Consider the following 15387-nt stretch of genomic DNA (forward strand, 5'->3'; position numbering starts at 1 on the left):
ATGATCTTTCCAGAGGTAATTTCCTGCCTGTTATGAAAATAGAAAGGTGAGCTAGATGGCCTATTCTATCAGGATAATATCTCCAGGAGAGTTATTAGCCGTCTCCAGGAGAGCTTTTTACCAGGTTCGCCTGGTTCGCCAGTTGCGCCCCTTTCTAGACCGGGGTGCCCTATGCATGGTCACTCATGCGCTCATCACATCTCGCTTGGATTACTGCAATGCTCTCTACGTGGGGCTCCCCTTTTTTTTTTTTTTTTATTTTTTTTTATCCAAAAAGTTTTTATTGGTCAAAAAAGGTTTATACAAATACATATCAGGTATGGTAAATTTTCATTTTTCTTATACAAGATAAGAATTTTACTCAAAATTTTAAACACATACAACAGCCATATGGCAAGCAGGTGATACGAAGTAGCTAAGTTTATCAATCTTACATACGCAATAAAGAAGGGTCAAGAATAATCAGAATATCATACAAAGGAGAATAAGGAAAACCAACACAATACCAAATATCATTGTCACTTCCTAGTTTTGGATCTCAGAACTCTGGGTTCAGCCTGACCCAACTCCAGGGCCGCAACAGCGGCAGCCGCCTCCTCCCCATGGTCTATAACCTCCCCTTCTTCAACTCCTGGGTCATCTAATTTACGTGGGGCTCCCCTTGAAGAGCATCCGGAGGCTTCAGTTGGTTCAGAACGCAGCTGTGCGGGTAATAGAGGGAGCCCCTCGTGGCTCCCACGTGACACCTCTCCTGCGCAGACTGCACTGGCTACCTGTGGCCTTTCGGGTGTGCTTCAACGTTTTGGTTACCATCTTCAAAGCGCTCCATGGCATAGGGCCGGGTTATTTACGGGATCGCCTGCTGCCACCGACTACCTCCCACCGACCTGTACGATCTCACAGGGAGGGACTCCTTAGGGTGCCGTCCGCCAGGCAGTGCCGACTGGCGACACCCAGGCGAAGGGCCTTCTCTGTGGGGGCTCCCACCCTCTGGAATGAGCTCCCCCCAGGATTACGTCAACTTCCTGACCTCCGAACCTTCCGCCGCGAGCTTAAGTCACATCTATTTATCTGTGCAGGGCTGGCCTAGGGTTTAATTTTTAAAATTAATTTTTAATGGGGTTTTGTATTTTTAATTATAGTTTTAAATTTGGCCTAATGGAATAAGTTTTTTAAATGTTGTTTTAACATGTATTTATGTTATATTTTATGTTTTATAAGGCTGTAAACCGCCCTGAGTCCTTCGGGAGATAGGGCGGTATAGAAATTTGAATAATAAATAAATAAATAAATAAATATCTACATACTATGTCTTCATTTCTTGGGCATATGCTGGAGATTTACTTTAACTGGATCGTTTGCTTAATGCCACATTTAATGTATGAGGCAGGGATGATGTTTGCCAAAGTGGGAAACTTATTTATCTTCTTGCTATATATAGGTTTGTCTACTATATAAGCAGATGGCTTGATTCAGAAATGGTATTCAGCAGGTTCTGACCAGTTCTGGAGAACCAGTAGCAGAAATTTTGAGTAGTTTGAGAACCGGTAAATACCACCTCCGACTGGCCCCACCCCTATCTATTCTCTGCCTCCCGAGTCTCAGCTGATTGGGAGGAAATGGGGATTTTGCAGTAACCTTTCCCTGGAATGGGGAGGGAATGGAGATTTTATAGTATCCTTCCCCTGCAACGCCCACCAAGCCATGCCATGCCCACAGAACCGGTAGTAAAAAAATTTGAATCCCACCATTGGCTTGATTCCCCACAAAGATTTCTTCAGAGTCACCTGAAATACAAATTACTATTTTTTTCAGGGTGAACCAGGAAAACCAGGACCTCCAGGTGACACAGGCATTCAGGGAATCCCTGTAAGTGTTTTCTATATTTTTTTCCATATTTAAAATATAAATAAAGTTACATTTCCAAGGTAACTGAAATGGAATGTTTATTGAGTCAGGCTATATTTTCAGTAAGAGCAGCTTTGAACCAAATAGTAAGATGATGGTGAAAAGTAGAAACTTTAAAATTTGGACAAAGTATATTGTAATGCTTTCAGTATATTGTATATTGTATACACAAAGTATATTGTAAAAATAAAAAGTAAAAATGGTGTAATTTTACCATGTTTTGGAGTTTTTAAAATTTTTAATTTTAGGAATCAAATTGTGTGCTTATAGTATATGTATACAGTGCCAAAGGGAGAGGCACTCGTTCTTAAAAAGTTAACCAGTCTTGCAAATTGCTCAATACAATTCAAATAATGAATAAATAGGAACATTTCTGGCTGATTACCTCCTTGAGTATAGCAAATTATACCCTAGTTACAATCCTGGAAAAAAGTTGATTGGTTGATAAGGGACAGAAGGCTTTAGGGAAGATCAATCAACCCTTGTAGAAAGACATATCCACTGTTCTTGGGTATGTTTTACATTGCATTCATCCATTCATCAAGACAGCTTTTAATTCAATCCCTAAAGACAGTCTGTAAGAGAAATTGGTGGTATCCTTCATCAATTACCAGTTTTTCTTGTTGAGCATGATAGTAATTTAGTAAAAGTCCAAAATGACAATTTTACTAAAAAAAAGGGGGAATGAAATAAGGCAGTATCTTGGCACTTTTTATTTTTTATAGTAATTCTTTGATGCAAAACCAATAGATCAGTGTCACTCTTTTTACATGTTGACCATGCAATTCCTTTCTGTAAAATTGTAAGAAACTGAAGGCAAATATTCAAATTCAGGCCAGTTATTGTGGAAGGAAAAGATTGGCTACTACCATGTTTCCCCAAAAATAAGACCTCCCCCGAAAATATTTAAACGCATGAGCAGTCAGTCCTCGCCATTTCCTCTGGTTAGGGTTAGGGAGACAGAGCTAGAAATTAGGCAAGATGGTGCCTTGCTCCATGCACCCCAAAATAATAAGACCTCCCTGAAAAAAAGGCCAAGGGCTTATTTCAGTGTTCAAAAAAATATAAATCAGGGTCTTATTTTCGGGGAAACACCGTAACTATAGTAATGAAAAGCTGTTTTCTCTGGAAACCTTGTCATCCGTTGCTACATTCAGAAAATCAACAGTTTGGTTATTGACCAAATTAAACTATTCAAATAACTTGAGTGCATAATTATTCCCATTGTGTTTGCTAGTTTATGGATCCAGGCAATGCCCTTTGTTGCAGTAATGTAGGATATGAGGCAGATCCTGGGGATGGAGTCAAGCAAGTAATCAGTCTAGAGTCATTACATTCCCACTAGCGATCCAAATTCAGCTCCTCCCTCTTGAATTCCATTAACTTAATGCCGAAGTTAATTAAGTTAATTAAGTTAATGCCGAAAGTTAGTTGTAAAGGCAAGAGCAAATAAATACTCTTAACTGGAACTTAATGTGTGGTCCTGATTCTTTATCCCTGTCATGTTCCCAAATTGCTGAGGCTTGAAATCTGTGAGACTGTGATTACTAATCCCACTTTAGACATAAAAACTGGCTGGGTGATTTTGGGCCAGTCCCTTTCTCTCAGCCCAACCTACCTCAGAGGGTTGTTGTTGTGGGGAAAATAGGAGGAGAAAAGATTATTTGGTATATTCATCACCTTGAGCTACTTATAAAGTAATAAAGATGAGATAAAGGTCTAATAAATAAATTAAAAAATAAATAGATCTATATTTTGAAAAATTGAGGACCTCCCCTCTTCCCAAAACTCATTAACAACTCTTCTATGTTTTTTGAAATATCTACCTATGCTGGGTTACTTTGCATTGATGCATATCTGAATGGACACCTTTTTAATATGTCATTAGGATTGGACATACCGTATGTAGGACATATCCATCATTATAATAGGACACATCCATTTCCTTGTGCCTGTTAATTCTGAGTTGAAGCATTCATTTTTCTTACGTTCCTTGGTGAATCTGAGGATGTGAAGCTTCATTTGCAGTGTTTCAAGAAAACTGGTTACAAAGTAAAGCAACCTTTGACATTTCCATTAAGAAATTTCTCTACAACATTTCAAATGTTTTCAATATCTGCTTATTTTTTAGGGCTTATCTGGCTCTGCTGGAGCAAAAGGTGTTGCTGGCCCAAAGGTAAAGTATCCTAGGAAATTTGGAAATAGTCCACCCTCTTTACAGATGGAACTGTTACTTATTCCTTCTCTTGAGAGACTAAATCCGACAATCCCATTTACGGTGTCTTCTGTTGAATGCTGAGCAGCAGGTCGAAGAAAAGAAAGTTTATTTAGTCAGGAAGCTTCATGACTGAGCAGAGATTTAGATCAAAGTTCCCACAGCCTAAATTCTAAACAGCAGCTTCTTTTCAACCTTGATTTTATTAATGGGTCTACTGGGATCACCATTTTTACAAGTTACTATTTTCAAAAAGCCTGGAACAGTTATTGACTCTGAATTTTTATTTCGTTTTGGTTCCAGTGTTAGAGCAAGTCAAAACTGAAGTGAGATTTTTTTTTTTTTTGGTGTGTGTGTGTGTTCCTACAGCATGCTTAAAGCTGATTAATAAAAGAAACGTTTACTTTGGATTTGTGTAAAAGGCTAAATTGCAGTATAAATCAGTTAAATAGGTTGGTTGCAGAGGTGGGTTTCAGCAGGTTCTGACCAGTTCTGGAGAACCGGTAGCGAAAATTTCGAGTAGTTCGGAGAACCGTTAGTAAAAATTCTGACTGGCCCCGCCCCCATCTATTCTCTGCCTCCCAAGTACCAGCTGATTGGGAGGAAATGGGGATTTTGCAGTATCCTTCCCCTGGAGTGGGGTGGGAATGGAGATTTTACAGTATCCTTCCCCTGCCATGCCAACCAAGCCATGCCCACCAAGCCATGCCACACCTACCAAGCCACACCCACAGAACTGGTAGTAAAAAATTTTGAAACCCGCTGGTTGGTTGATATAACATGCTAAGCCTGGGGTGAGCAAATAATTTCCCCATGAGAAACTGGGACTGTTGTGGAGGGCCAAATGAATGTAAGCTCCTCAAACTCCCATCCCCTCAACTCTTCAGGCTGCTCCAGGTGAGGGTGAGCACTGTGCAGGTGCTTTTTGTCCTTGCCCTCCTACAGCCACCAGCCAACTGAAAGAGCCAACATGGCTTCTCCTCCTGCCTCTTATGGTGCATTTATTTACATTTCATTTCTAATTTCCAACTGACCTCACATGGGCCGGATACTGACAGCCAGATGTGGTCTGGGGGGCATAAAATGCCTAGGTCTGTGCTAAGCCATAAAAGAAAGCCTAACTAAACTGCACATTCCACAGCTGGGCTGCTGAAGAAATCTCTCTCTCCACCCCCTCCCCCTTGGTATTGGAGAACTTAAAAATTTCATGCAATGGGAACTGAATTGAGAAGCGCTCAGGATTCACAGCAACCTAGGGCTTATCCCAGTAATCTCATGGTTAAACTCATTTTGACTTGGTAGCAGTTGCCTTGGGATCTGGCTCTGGAGAGTAGTATCATAACCCTTTTGTCATGGATGGATCGTTTCTCTGTCTGGTTATAACTTATTGGCTATATATCACAAGATGGCACCCATTTGAATGGTCTGCTTCAAGCACCTTATGAATCCATCTATTTTCTGGTGGGTGCTTGGAGATGTTCCTGACAGTTGTTGGGCAAAATCATTGAGTCCTTGGTTTGCTACTGGCAACAGATGACTTGGCCCTGATATCATTCTTTGGTGCCCTCTCTTGGTTGAGGAAGCACTATCCTTGAGGGAGCAGGTCTGTGACTTGGAGGTCCTCCTGAACTTGTGTTGTTGTTAGTTGTAAAGTCGTGTCCATCGTGACCCCATGGACAACGTTCCTCCAAGCCTTCTTATCCTCTATCATCCTCTGGAGTTCAAGCTCACGCCTATTGCTTCAGTGACTCCATCCAGCCACCTCATTCTCTGTCGTCCCTTTTTTCTTTTGCCATCAGTCTTTCCCAGCATTAGGCTCTTCTCCAGTGAGTCCTTTCTTCTCATTAGGTGGCCAAAGTATTTCAGTTTCATCTTCAGGATCTGGCCTTCTAAAGAGCAGTTAGGGTTGATCTCCTCTAGGACTGACCGGTCCAAGGGACTTGCAGGAATCTTCTCCAGCACCAGAGTTCAAAGGCCTCAATTCTTTGGTGCTCAGCCTTTCTTATGGTCCAACTTTCACAGCCTGAACTTGTAGCCCACACTTAAAGAGTAGGTGGAGGCTGTGGCCAGGACAGCCTCATCTAGCTTTGGCTAGTCTACCTGGAGTGTGAGAAGTTGTTTCAGTAAATCATGCCTTTATGAAAACTTGGCTAAACTACTGCAATATCCTGTACAAGGGGCTGCCTTTAAAGACTACTTCAAAATTTCAGTTGATTACATTAATGCAGCAATCCTTATAGTAGTTTGTATTCCCTGGTCAGACGGCATTAATTTTGCTAATGTTCTGCATTCCTATAAGCTTCCAGGTGCAATTTTTAAGGTGTTGGTGTTGACCTATAAAGCTTTTACCAAGCTACTTTTGGGACTGTGTTTGCTTGCATGAGTCAGCCTGACCTATTTATTCTTGTCATAAAGCCCAGCTGGTGGTTCTCCATTTGGAGGTGTTGCTTATCCGGTGCTTTGGAATCATCTCCCATTGGAAGTTAGACTTCATTTGCCATCTGGAAAGGCTGCAGGGAGAGCACGTTTAGAAGGCATTTAGGACCTAACACTTCTTTTTAGATTTTGCTCTCCGCATCGTATTTTGGATATTTGCTTTCTATAGTTTATCTTTCTGGGTTTTATTGGATTCTGAATATTTTAATATGTGTCTTCTAGTGGAATTACAGAGAAGCCTCAAGGGTGCAGTAGGGTACAAATGCAATCAATAAATTCACCTGGGAAATTCTGGGTGACTAATTAATAATATTTTAATCACATTTCAAATAGAATATTTATACAGAGTTAATAGCTCTATATTGAGGCTTGGAACAAGCCATTTATTAAAAATTCCTTGTTTAGAAAGAGAGACAAATATTATTGTACCAGAGACAACCCATGACCTCTTGGGTCATTATTTCAGAGAGAGGTCCTTAACAGATTCCTCAAGGGCTACAACAGTGAGAGAGCTTTTAATGTACTGCCTTCACTGGATAAATTAGGATACATTCATGTCACAAACATCAGCACCGGAAATGCTTTATGGCATCTTGTACTATATGGTAAACGTTTTTGATTATTTTTATGTCAGAGCATGATGGCTTCCATGGTTTGGATACTGGGATGGAGGTTCAAGACCCGAGTGCCACCAGGGGTGGGGCTGAGGTCCCATCCTTCACTCCAGCTCATGCTGGGGACATGAAAGTGCCACCAACTGGGAATTCCCCAGGCAAAGGGGATGTCACCGGCTAACCCTTTCAACCCAGAAGCGCCTCAGTGTTTTTGCCATGAATGCTGTGCTATTTTTATGTCATAAAATATTTTAAAAAATTTGTCAAATTTCAGTTTCACGGGAGCCATGGGTCCTGGGTTTTGGATGCATTCCTTAAATCAGGGGTCTCCAACTTTGGTCCCTTTAAGACTTGTGGACTTCAACTCCCAGAGTCCCTCAGCCAGCAAAGCTGGCTGAGGAACTCTGGGAGTTGAAGTCCACAAGTCTTAAAGGGACCAAGGTTGGAGACCCCCTGCCTTAAATTACTTTTGTAACTTAAGGGTATTTTTCTTCAAAAATTATTGCCTTGTGATATACAGTTTTTCCCAGTTAAAGGTTATAGGAAGGAGAGTTTTAGTAGTGTATCTATAAATCATTAATTGTATTTAACATTAGAAAAAGAATGGAAGGTAATTATATTCGGACTGTGTAGCCTTTTGGATTTGATATTTAAAAAAAGCACTTTGGAGCACCATTATGCCTTTCTGCAGCCTTAAAGCAACTGGGACTTTTCCCAGGAATGAGTGGCTGTCTTCTGCAGTGAATAAAGCACCTGCTGGAGTTTGAATCCAGAGCCTGCACAGTCCTTAGTTACAGTGCATTCAGAAAGTATTCAGACCTCCTTCACTTTTGCCAATTTTGTTGTTCTGCAGCCTGATTCTATAGTTGTTGAAATTCATTTTCCCCCCTCATTGATCTACACTCGGTATCCCATAATGGCAAAGTGAAAATAGAAGTTAGAAATATCTGTAAATTTATTTATTTATTTATTTTTATATAAATTTTTTTATTTCCATTTTCCAACGTCATATTTATGTACAATCTGTTATCCATCATTAATCATTAATTTTTATTTATTACTGATTCGGGCCTGCCCGACTGCCACTTCCTTTCTTCACAACCTCCCTCTAACCCAGTGCTTCTCAATTATTTTCTGTCATGCCCCCCTAGGAAGAAGAAAACATTTTTCGCGCCCCCCGCGCGACTGTAAAACACGGGGCTTAGCTTGTTATGACAGTGTTTGCCGAGGTCAAATGCGCCTCCCTTTACGGAGCCTTGCGCCCCCCCTGGGGGGCGCGCCCCACTATTTGAGAAGCACTGCTCTAACCTCTACTATTTTCCTCTGCTTCATCTCCTTCACTTTACTACTTCCTCTCCTCCTTCTCCACTCCTCCCTTCTTCCACCCTCTCTAACCTTCTTATTCCCCTCCTCCTTCTCAACTCTTTCCTACCTACTTTCTTCCCTCCTTCTACTCCTCTCTCCCTTTCTTTCTGAAATGGCAGTCGGGCAGCCCCAATATCATTTCAAATTTTAATTTCATATCTTCAATCATTACTGTACATTAATAACCAATCCATGTGTATCTGTAAATTTATTAAAAAGAAAAACCCCCTGAAATATCATATTGGCAGAAGTATTCAGACCCTTCACTCAGAACTTTGTTGAAGCACCTTTGGCAGCAATTACAGCCTCGAGTCTTTTTGCATATGATGCAGTAAGCTTTAGACACCTGGATTGGGGAATTTCCTGCCGTTCTTCCTTGCAAATTCCCTCAAGCTCAGTCAGGTTGGATGGCGACCATCAGTGGACAGCCATTTTCAGGTCCCCCCAGAGTTGCTCAATAGGGTTCAGTTTGACCAGGCATCCAACTCTTGGAAGAGTCCTGGTTGTGCCAAACTTCTTCCATTTGAGAATTATGGAGGGCACTGTGCTCTTGGGAACTTTCAGTGCAGCAGAAATTTTATTGTAAGGGGAAGATCCATTCTTGCAAGACATGGATCTTCCCCAGATCCATGTCTTGCAAGAATCCTGTCTCTGAGTTCTTCAGGCAGTTCCTTTGACCTCATGGCTTTTGCTCTGCTACAGTATGCATTGTCAGCTGTGAGGCCTTCTACAGAGAGGTGTCTGCCTTTCCAAATCATGTCCAATCAATATAATTTACCACATCAAGGTGTGTCAGCAACGATCCACATCAAGGTGTGTCAGCAACGATCAAAAGAAATTCGGGGCAACTGAGCTAAATTTATAGTGTTTTTTTTTTGTTTATATTTATATCCCGCCCTTCTCCGAAGACTCAGGGTGGCTTACAGTGTGTAAGGCAATAGTCTCATTCTATTTGTATATTTACAAAGTCAACTTATTGCCCCCCCAACAATCTGGGTCCTCATTTTACCTACCTTATAAAGGATGGAAGGCTGAGTCAACCTTGGATCTGGTGGGACTAGAACCTGCAGTAATTGCAGGCAGCTGTGTTTTAATAACAGGCTTCTTACAGCCTGAGCCACACCGCGGCCCAAGTGTTGTTGCAAAAGGTCTGAATATTTATGCCAATATAATATTTCAGTTTTTTTCTTGTTAGTAAATTTACAAACATTTCTAGGCTTCTATTTTCACTTTGTCATTATGGGGTATTGGGTGTAGATTAATGAGAAAAAAACGAATTTCAACAACTGTAGAATCAGGCTGCAGCATAACAAAATGGACAAAAATGAAGGGGGTCCGAATACTTTCTGAATGCACTTGTATATAAAATAAAAGGAAGGCACACAATCTGTTCATTGAAAAGCAGAACGAATGCATTACCAAACTGGATTAAAAAGCAAGTTTACCCATTGTTAGTTACAAAAGAAGAATGACTATTCTGAAAAATGGAAGATGGCCCATAAAAGCCAAATGGTCCAGGTATAGAAAAATAATTTGCTAAATTTGTTCTCAATCTCATTGTAGATGAGGTGGGAATGGGACAGAAAATAATTCTGTTACCTGAACATATCTCATGGGGTCGGATAAGGAAAAAGAGGTGGTTGTCTGAGTGCCTTATCCTGCCACTGAAATGGCCTGAAAGTGGCTGTTGTATTTTAAAGGTGCTAAAATCTTTTCTCTCCAACAGGGTGGTGTTGGTCCTCCTGGGAAACCTGGCTTGATGGGAAATTCGGGCAAACCTGTAAGATAGTTTCTTTCTCAAGTTTTACCCCCCCCCCCTTTTTTTTTTGAACCAGAAGATTTGCATTTTTTGAAGTATCGCTCTTTAAATATGTACAGTGTGTTATTCTTGCAATCCCACCAACAGGGAGAACCAGGACTACAAGGAGAACCAGGATCACTGGGACCCAAAGGCCCATCAGTAAGTTTATTTGCTTGGTTTTTGGTTTAGGTTGAGGCTCTGGATTTTCTGATCCAGATTGTTTAAAAAAATCACTTTCTGATGAGAAGTAATTTATAAACTGGGAGCATTGTAGAAGTCTGGATTTACATTAACTGTCTATCCTTAGGGTTGTAGCTTTATTTTAATGTCCCTTTATTTTCTCTGCCTTGCTCTGTTTTTCTCATCCTCGCTCTTGTCAAAATGCAGTAAAACATATATTTATATTTAACAAATTGAAATTCAGAATTTGACTCCCACGTTCTAGGACAGTTCCGAGAAGCTGTGAGTTCTCCAAAAGTTTTAAATTTAAGAAAAGGAGGGAATTATGAAATATATATTTAGATAGTAACTATATTAATTATGTTTAATTTTAATTAAATCCAAACGGAATCCAATCAATTATAGTTTTTATTCTGGCCCTGTTTTTTTTTTTGCTTTTTAGTGCATAGCTTCCAGTTTGCAGTTCAAAAGCTGAGCATGATAGTTTGACAGGAAATATTTACACACTGCTGCAATAGGCATAGATAAATCTAATCCCTTTCATTTATACTTGTAATATACATGAAAAGCCAGTGAAATTGTAAATAATCATTGTAGGAGTGCAGCCATGTTAGTTTATCGTAACCCCAAATCAAAATGACTTTGATAACCTTTTCAGATTAACATGTTACATTAAAAGGCATAAGCTTTTGTGAGCTACAGCTCATATCAGTGATTATTGAAAGTTTACAGTATGTCTTTTAATAATATTTGATAGTAGGAAAGGATGCTATCGGACTCCTTCTGATTTTTGCATAATAGTGACTCCCCAAAAGAAGTTTGGAAAAAAAATTCAAATGCTGTGATGTATATATACCTACAAAGATCAGAATCATGCAAACCATGGTATTCTCTAGGATAATCCATGAAAGTGAAAGTTGGACTTGAAAAAAACAGGATAGGAAGAGTATCTATGACTTTGAACTTTGGTGTTAGAAAAATAATCAGGTTCAAATTATTTGACCATGGACACATTATGAAATCTAGCTCTCTAGTAAAAGGTAAAGTCCCCTCACACATACATGCTAGTCGTTGCCAACTCTAGGGGGCAGTGCTCATCTCCGTTTTCAAAGCCGAAGAGCCAGCACTGTCCGAAGATGTCTCCGAAATCATGTGGCTGGCCATGACTCAATGCCAAAGGCGTATGGAACGCTGTTACCTTCCCACCAAAGGTGGTCCCTATTTTTTCTACTTGCATTTTTACGTGCTTTCGAAACTGCTAGGTTGGCAGAAGCTGGGACAAGTAACGGGAGTTCACCCCGTTACACGGCAGCACTAGGGATTCGAACTGCTGAGCTGCTGACCTTTCGATCGACAAGCTCAACGTTCTAGCCCCTGAGCCACCGCGTCCCTCTCTAATACTGGGAAAGTGGAAGGAAAAAGAAGAAGAGGATGACCAGCTACAAGATGGATGGACTTAGTTATAGGCAATGAGTGTACCAGGGAACCATGATGGAAGACCTGAAGACCCAGGTTAGGGATAGATCTTCTTGGAGAAAGCCTCCCTATATTGTCACTTGGAGTGAAAATACTTGGTTGACTTCGTTTTTCACATAAACAATCAACCAATCAATCAAAAGTAGCTACCTTGCGAAACATTTTCCTATGTAGTGCATCATGACTCTTGCAGGGATAGATTCTCTGGGCCTCTACAAAAAACTGCCAAATACTGTAGGCAGTTATGGAATTTTATTTTATTTTTTTGCAAATAGCATTCCTCAAGCAGAGGATCATTTCAGAAGCGATAGCAGAATTCTGCGCTACTTTTTCATTGCTATGAAATGATTTCTTGGAAGAGTTACCATATGAGGTTGTTTTTTTTTAAATGATGCATGCATTTATTAGCTATCTCTGTTATTTTATTATCTTATTTTATTGGCTATCACTCATATTTAATTAACTATCTCTATTATTTTTATCTTACAATTCAATAGTAGGGGGGTTTTTTTTGCAATAACTTTCTTTTTCACTATTATGTTTCTGTGCTATTATTTGAATTGCTTGATTTTAGTAAAATATCACTATTACTCTTCAAAAGTGGGGAATTTCACATCAAGAAATGTAGCTGTTTTTATTTCAACAAGATATTTTTTGTTTCCTACAAGGGTAGCAGAGGTGAGCCAGGTTCTGTTGGTCCTCCAGGGTCACCAGGTAAAACGGTAAGCGGGCAGTCTTGACTTCCATCACATTAATTTGCTTGGTCAAGGGTTTGCGGTAAGCAGGTCATTTATTCAAGAAATGAAAAACATGAAATGTGAATAGGGACCATTGTCAGCTTCATTCATTTTTCAGATCGTGACTCAATTGCATCATTATTTGAACTTCCTAAAAACCTACTTTTTTTAACTAACATTTGTATGTGTTAGTATCGGAAGCTGCTTAATATTCATTTTTAATATTCATATACCTTTACAAGGAACAGGAATGCAGAAAGGCTACCCACTTTTTTTTTTTTTTTTGCTAGTAGTTATGAATACCTTCTTTGAAACTGTTCAGACTTCATTCGTGCGGTTTCCGCTGGAAGGCCAGTTTCAATATTCAGGCTCTGAAAGAATTCTCTGTTAGAAGGGAATGCACCAGAGGCTCAATGGGTTGCAGCGTTTCCCACAACTCATAAAGACCCCATTGTTTTATCAGATTGATAAAATCAAGAAGGTGCTGTTTCCCAAAACAGCAAATCATAACAAAGCAATTTATTCATTTATTTATAACATTTATATAGCCGCCAATCTTCTAACCAACTCTGGGTGGCTCCAGAGTTTAACATACTCTCCTGTTTTGAATGAGATGCACAGCCAGCTGTGAGAAAGGTCTAACCCAGAGACTGGCCGTCTATCTCAACTCTCCTTTTCTTCAGTGCAAAAGTGCCCTAAAGCCCTGCCATCTCTGATTGCTTTCTCACAGGGTGCAGAAGGAGACATTGGACTGCCAGGTTTACCTGGGCCCCCAGGACTGCCTGGTGCTAAAGGCAATAGGGTAAGCAGATACAGGTCAGAAGATGCTGCTCGCTTGACTTTGGTCAACACCTTTTCACAAAACAGAAGCTTTTTGCCGTGTGCCAAATTTAAATCCACTGAAAGGAGAAAAATGGAAGGTTATGAAATCAGCATGTCAAGTTTCCTTTCCAGTGTTCTTTGAGAGTTATTGTACTGTACAATTAAAAGATTTTTCCCCCTTTAATTTTTCCCCTCTATTTCTCCTTTGCTAAATATTGACAGAACAATTCATCTTGCTGTTAAAGCAAGAGTCCTTAGTGTAATCCTTTCAATAAGAGAAATAAGCAGAAATATAGCACTTGTTTGTTCTCACTCTGTGTCCTTCATAAAATACTGGCTGCCTGGTTTGGCATCTGAACCAAATTTTGTTGAAGTCCATCCCATCCTCTTCTGTAATAATTTCAAACCACAGTTAATCATTTGTCCCACCGTGCAATTCTTTGTTTCCTGTACTCTGTATGACTGGAACATCTATTGTTGCTAAAGTTATTCAGATAATTTTTTGTGGAATTTATCTTCTTTTTCTTTCCATGTTTCTAGAGGTGAGCTTTCTGATTCTGAAGCTTCTTACCCAGTAGCCTCTGCAGAGGGGGTGTTGGCAGTGGTGGGATTCAAGTAATTTAACAACCGGTTCTCTGCCCTAATGATTTCTTCCAACAACCAGTTTGCCAAACTGCTCAGAAAGTTAACAACCGGTTCTCCCGAAGTGGTGCGAACTGGCTGAATCCCACCACTGGGTGTGGGGGAGTCAGAGTAATCTAAGTAATGTTGCAGCACCATGGGGGATGGCCCCACCCATTTTCTATGTGTGCTATGACATCACACAAATGTCCCCAAAGATGGTGCTGTTATACTGAGGAAAGCAGTGCCACTGATAGGTGCTGATAGCAGATCTTAGAACAGGGATGTCAAACTCAAGGCCTGTGGGCTGGATCCAGCCCACGGGGTGCTTAGATCAGGCCTGTGGGGCCATTCAGGAAACAGTGAAGGACCGGCCCATGCCTCTGTAAGCCAAAATGGGCTCCCGAGCTAAGTTTTTGCTGGCAGAGGGTTTCAGGAGGCCGTCCCAGCCGAGATCCCAGGAGATCAGGAGCCTGTTTTTGCTGGTAGAGCGCTCGGGCTACCACAGGTGCCCCCGACATGACTCATGTCAAGCTGGCCACGGCCACCCTGGCCATACCCACCCTGGCCCCCCAAGGTCAAATACAACCCTGATTCAGCCCTCAATGAAATTAAGTTTGACACCCCAGGTTTAGAAGAATAGAGTCATGTCCTTCGATTTGTAATCCAGCATAATTTCAGGTGAGAAGCTACCTATTTACTTTTGTCAGAAATACCCGTGCACTTTCTCTAAAATATGCTATGAAACCAGGTTGAATGTATGGGAAATCAGCTATTGGCTACGTCAGGTCCAAATCAATTGAGACTAACTAACAGTCAGTGGAAACAGAAAAATCCACAACAGATCCCTGTATAGGTCCCACAATCCAGTATCTCTAATGTTTTGATTTAGAAGTGTCAGTATAATCTATACTGAGCCGTGGTGGCGCAGTAGTTACAGTGCAGTAGTGCAGACTACTACTGCTGACTGCTGTCTGCCTGCAATTTGGCAGATCGAATCTCACTAGGCTCAAGGTTGACTCAGCCTTCCTTCCTTCCGAGGTGGGTAAAATGAGGACCCAGATTGTTGGGGGCAATATGCTGACTCTGAAAACCGCTTAGAGAGAGCTGTAAAGCACTGTAAACAATATATAAGTCTAAGTGCTATTGCTATTCCTATAATGTTTACACTCATTTTCCTGCAATGTGCTGGTTCTTTCAGCTTTAACAATA

General features: G+C 40.7%; 1 protein-coding gene across 1 annotated transcript in view; it reads left to right on the plus strand.

The window, feature by feature from the left end:
* Positions 1-15387, plus strand: part of COL9A1 (collagen type IX alpha 1 chain) — a 93026-nt gene that overhangs the window by 57223 nt on the left and 20416 nt on the right. The window contains exons 23-28 of the mRNA XM_058176363.1: positions 1816-1869; positions 4040-4084; positions 10265-10318; positions 10445-10498; positions 12664-12717; positions 13463-13534. Coding sequence (XP_058032346.1) covers positions 1816-1869; positions 4040-4084; positions 10265-10318; positions 10445-10498; positions 12664-12717; positions 13463-13534 — 333 coding nt within the window. The remainder of the gene's footprint in view (positions 1-1815; positions 1870-4039; positions 4085-10264; positions 10319-10444; positions 10499-12663; positions 12718-13462; positions 13535-15387) is intronic.

Source organism: Ahaetulla prasina, chromosome 1 (assembly GCF_028640845.1).
Source record: "Ahaetulla prasina isolate Xishuangbanna chromosome 1, ASM2864084v1, whole genome shotgun sequence".
Lineage (NCBI taxonomy): Eukaryota > Metazoa > Chordata > Lepidosauria > Squamata > Colubridae > Ahaetulla > Ahaetulla prasina.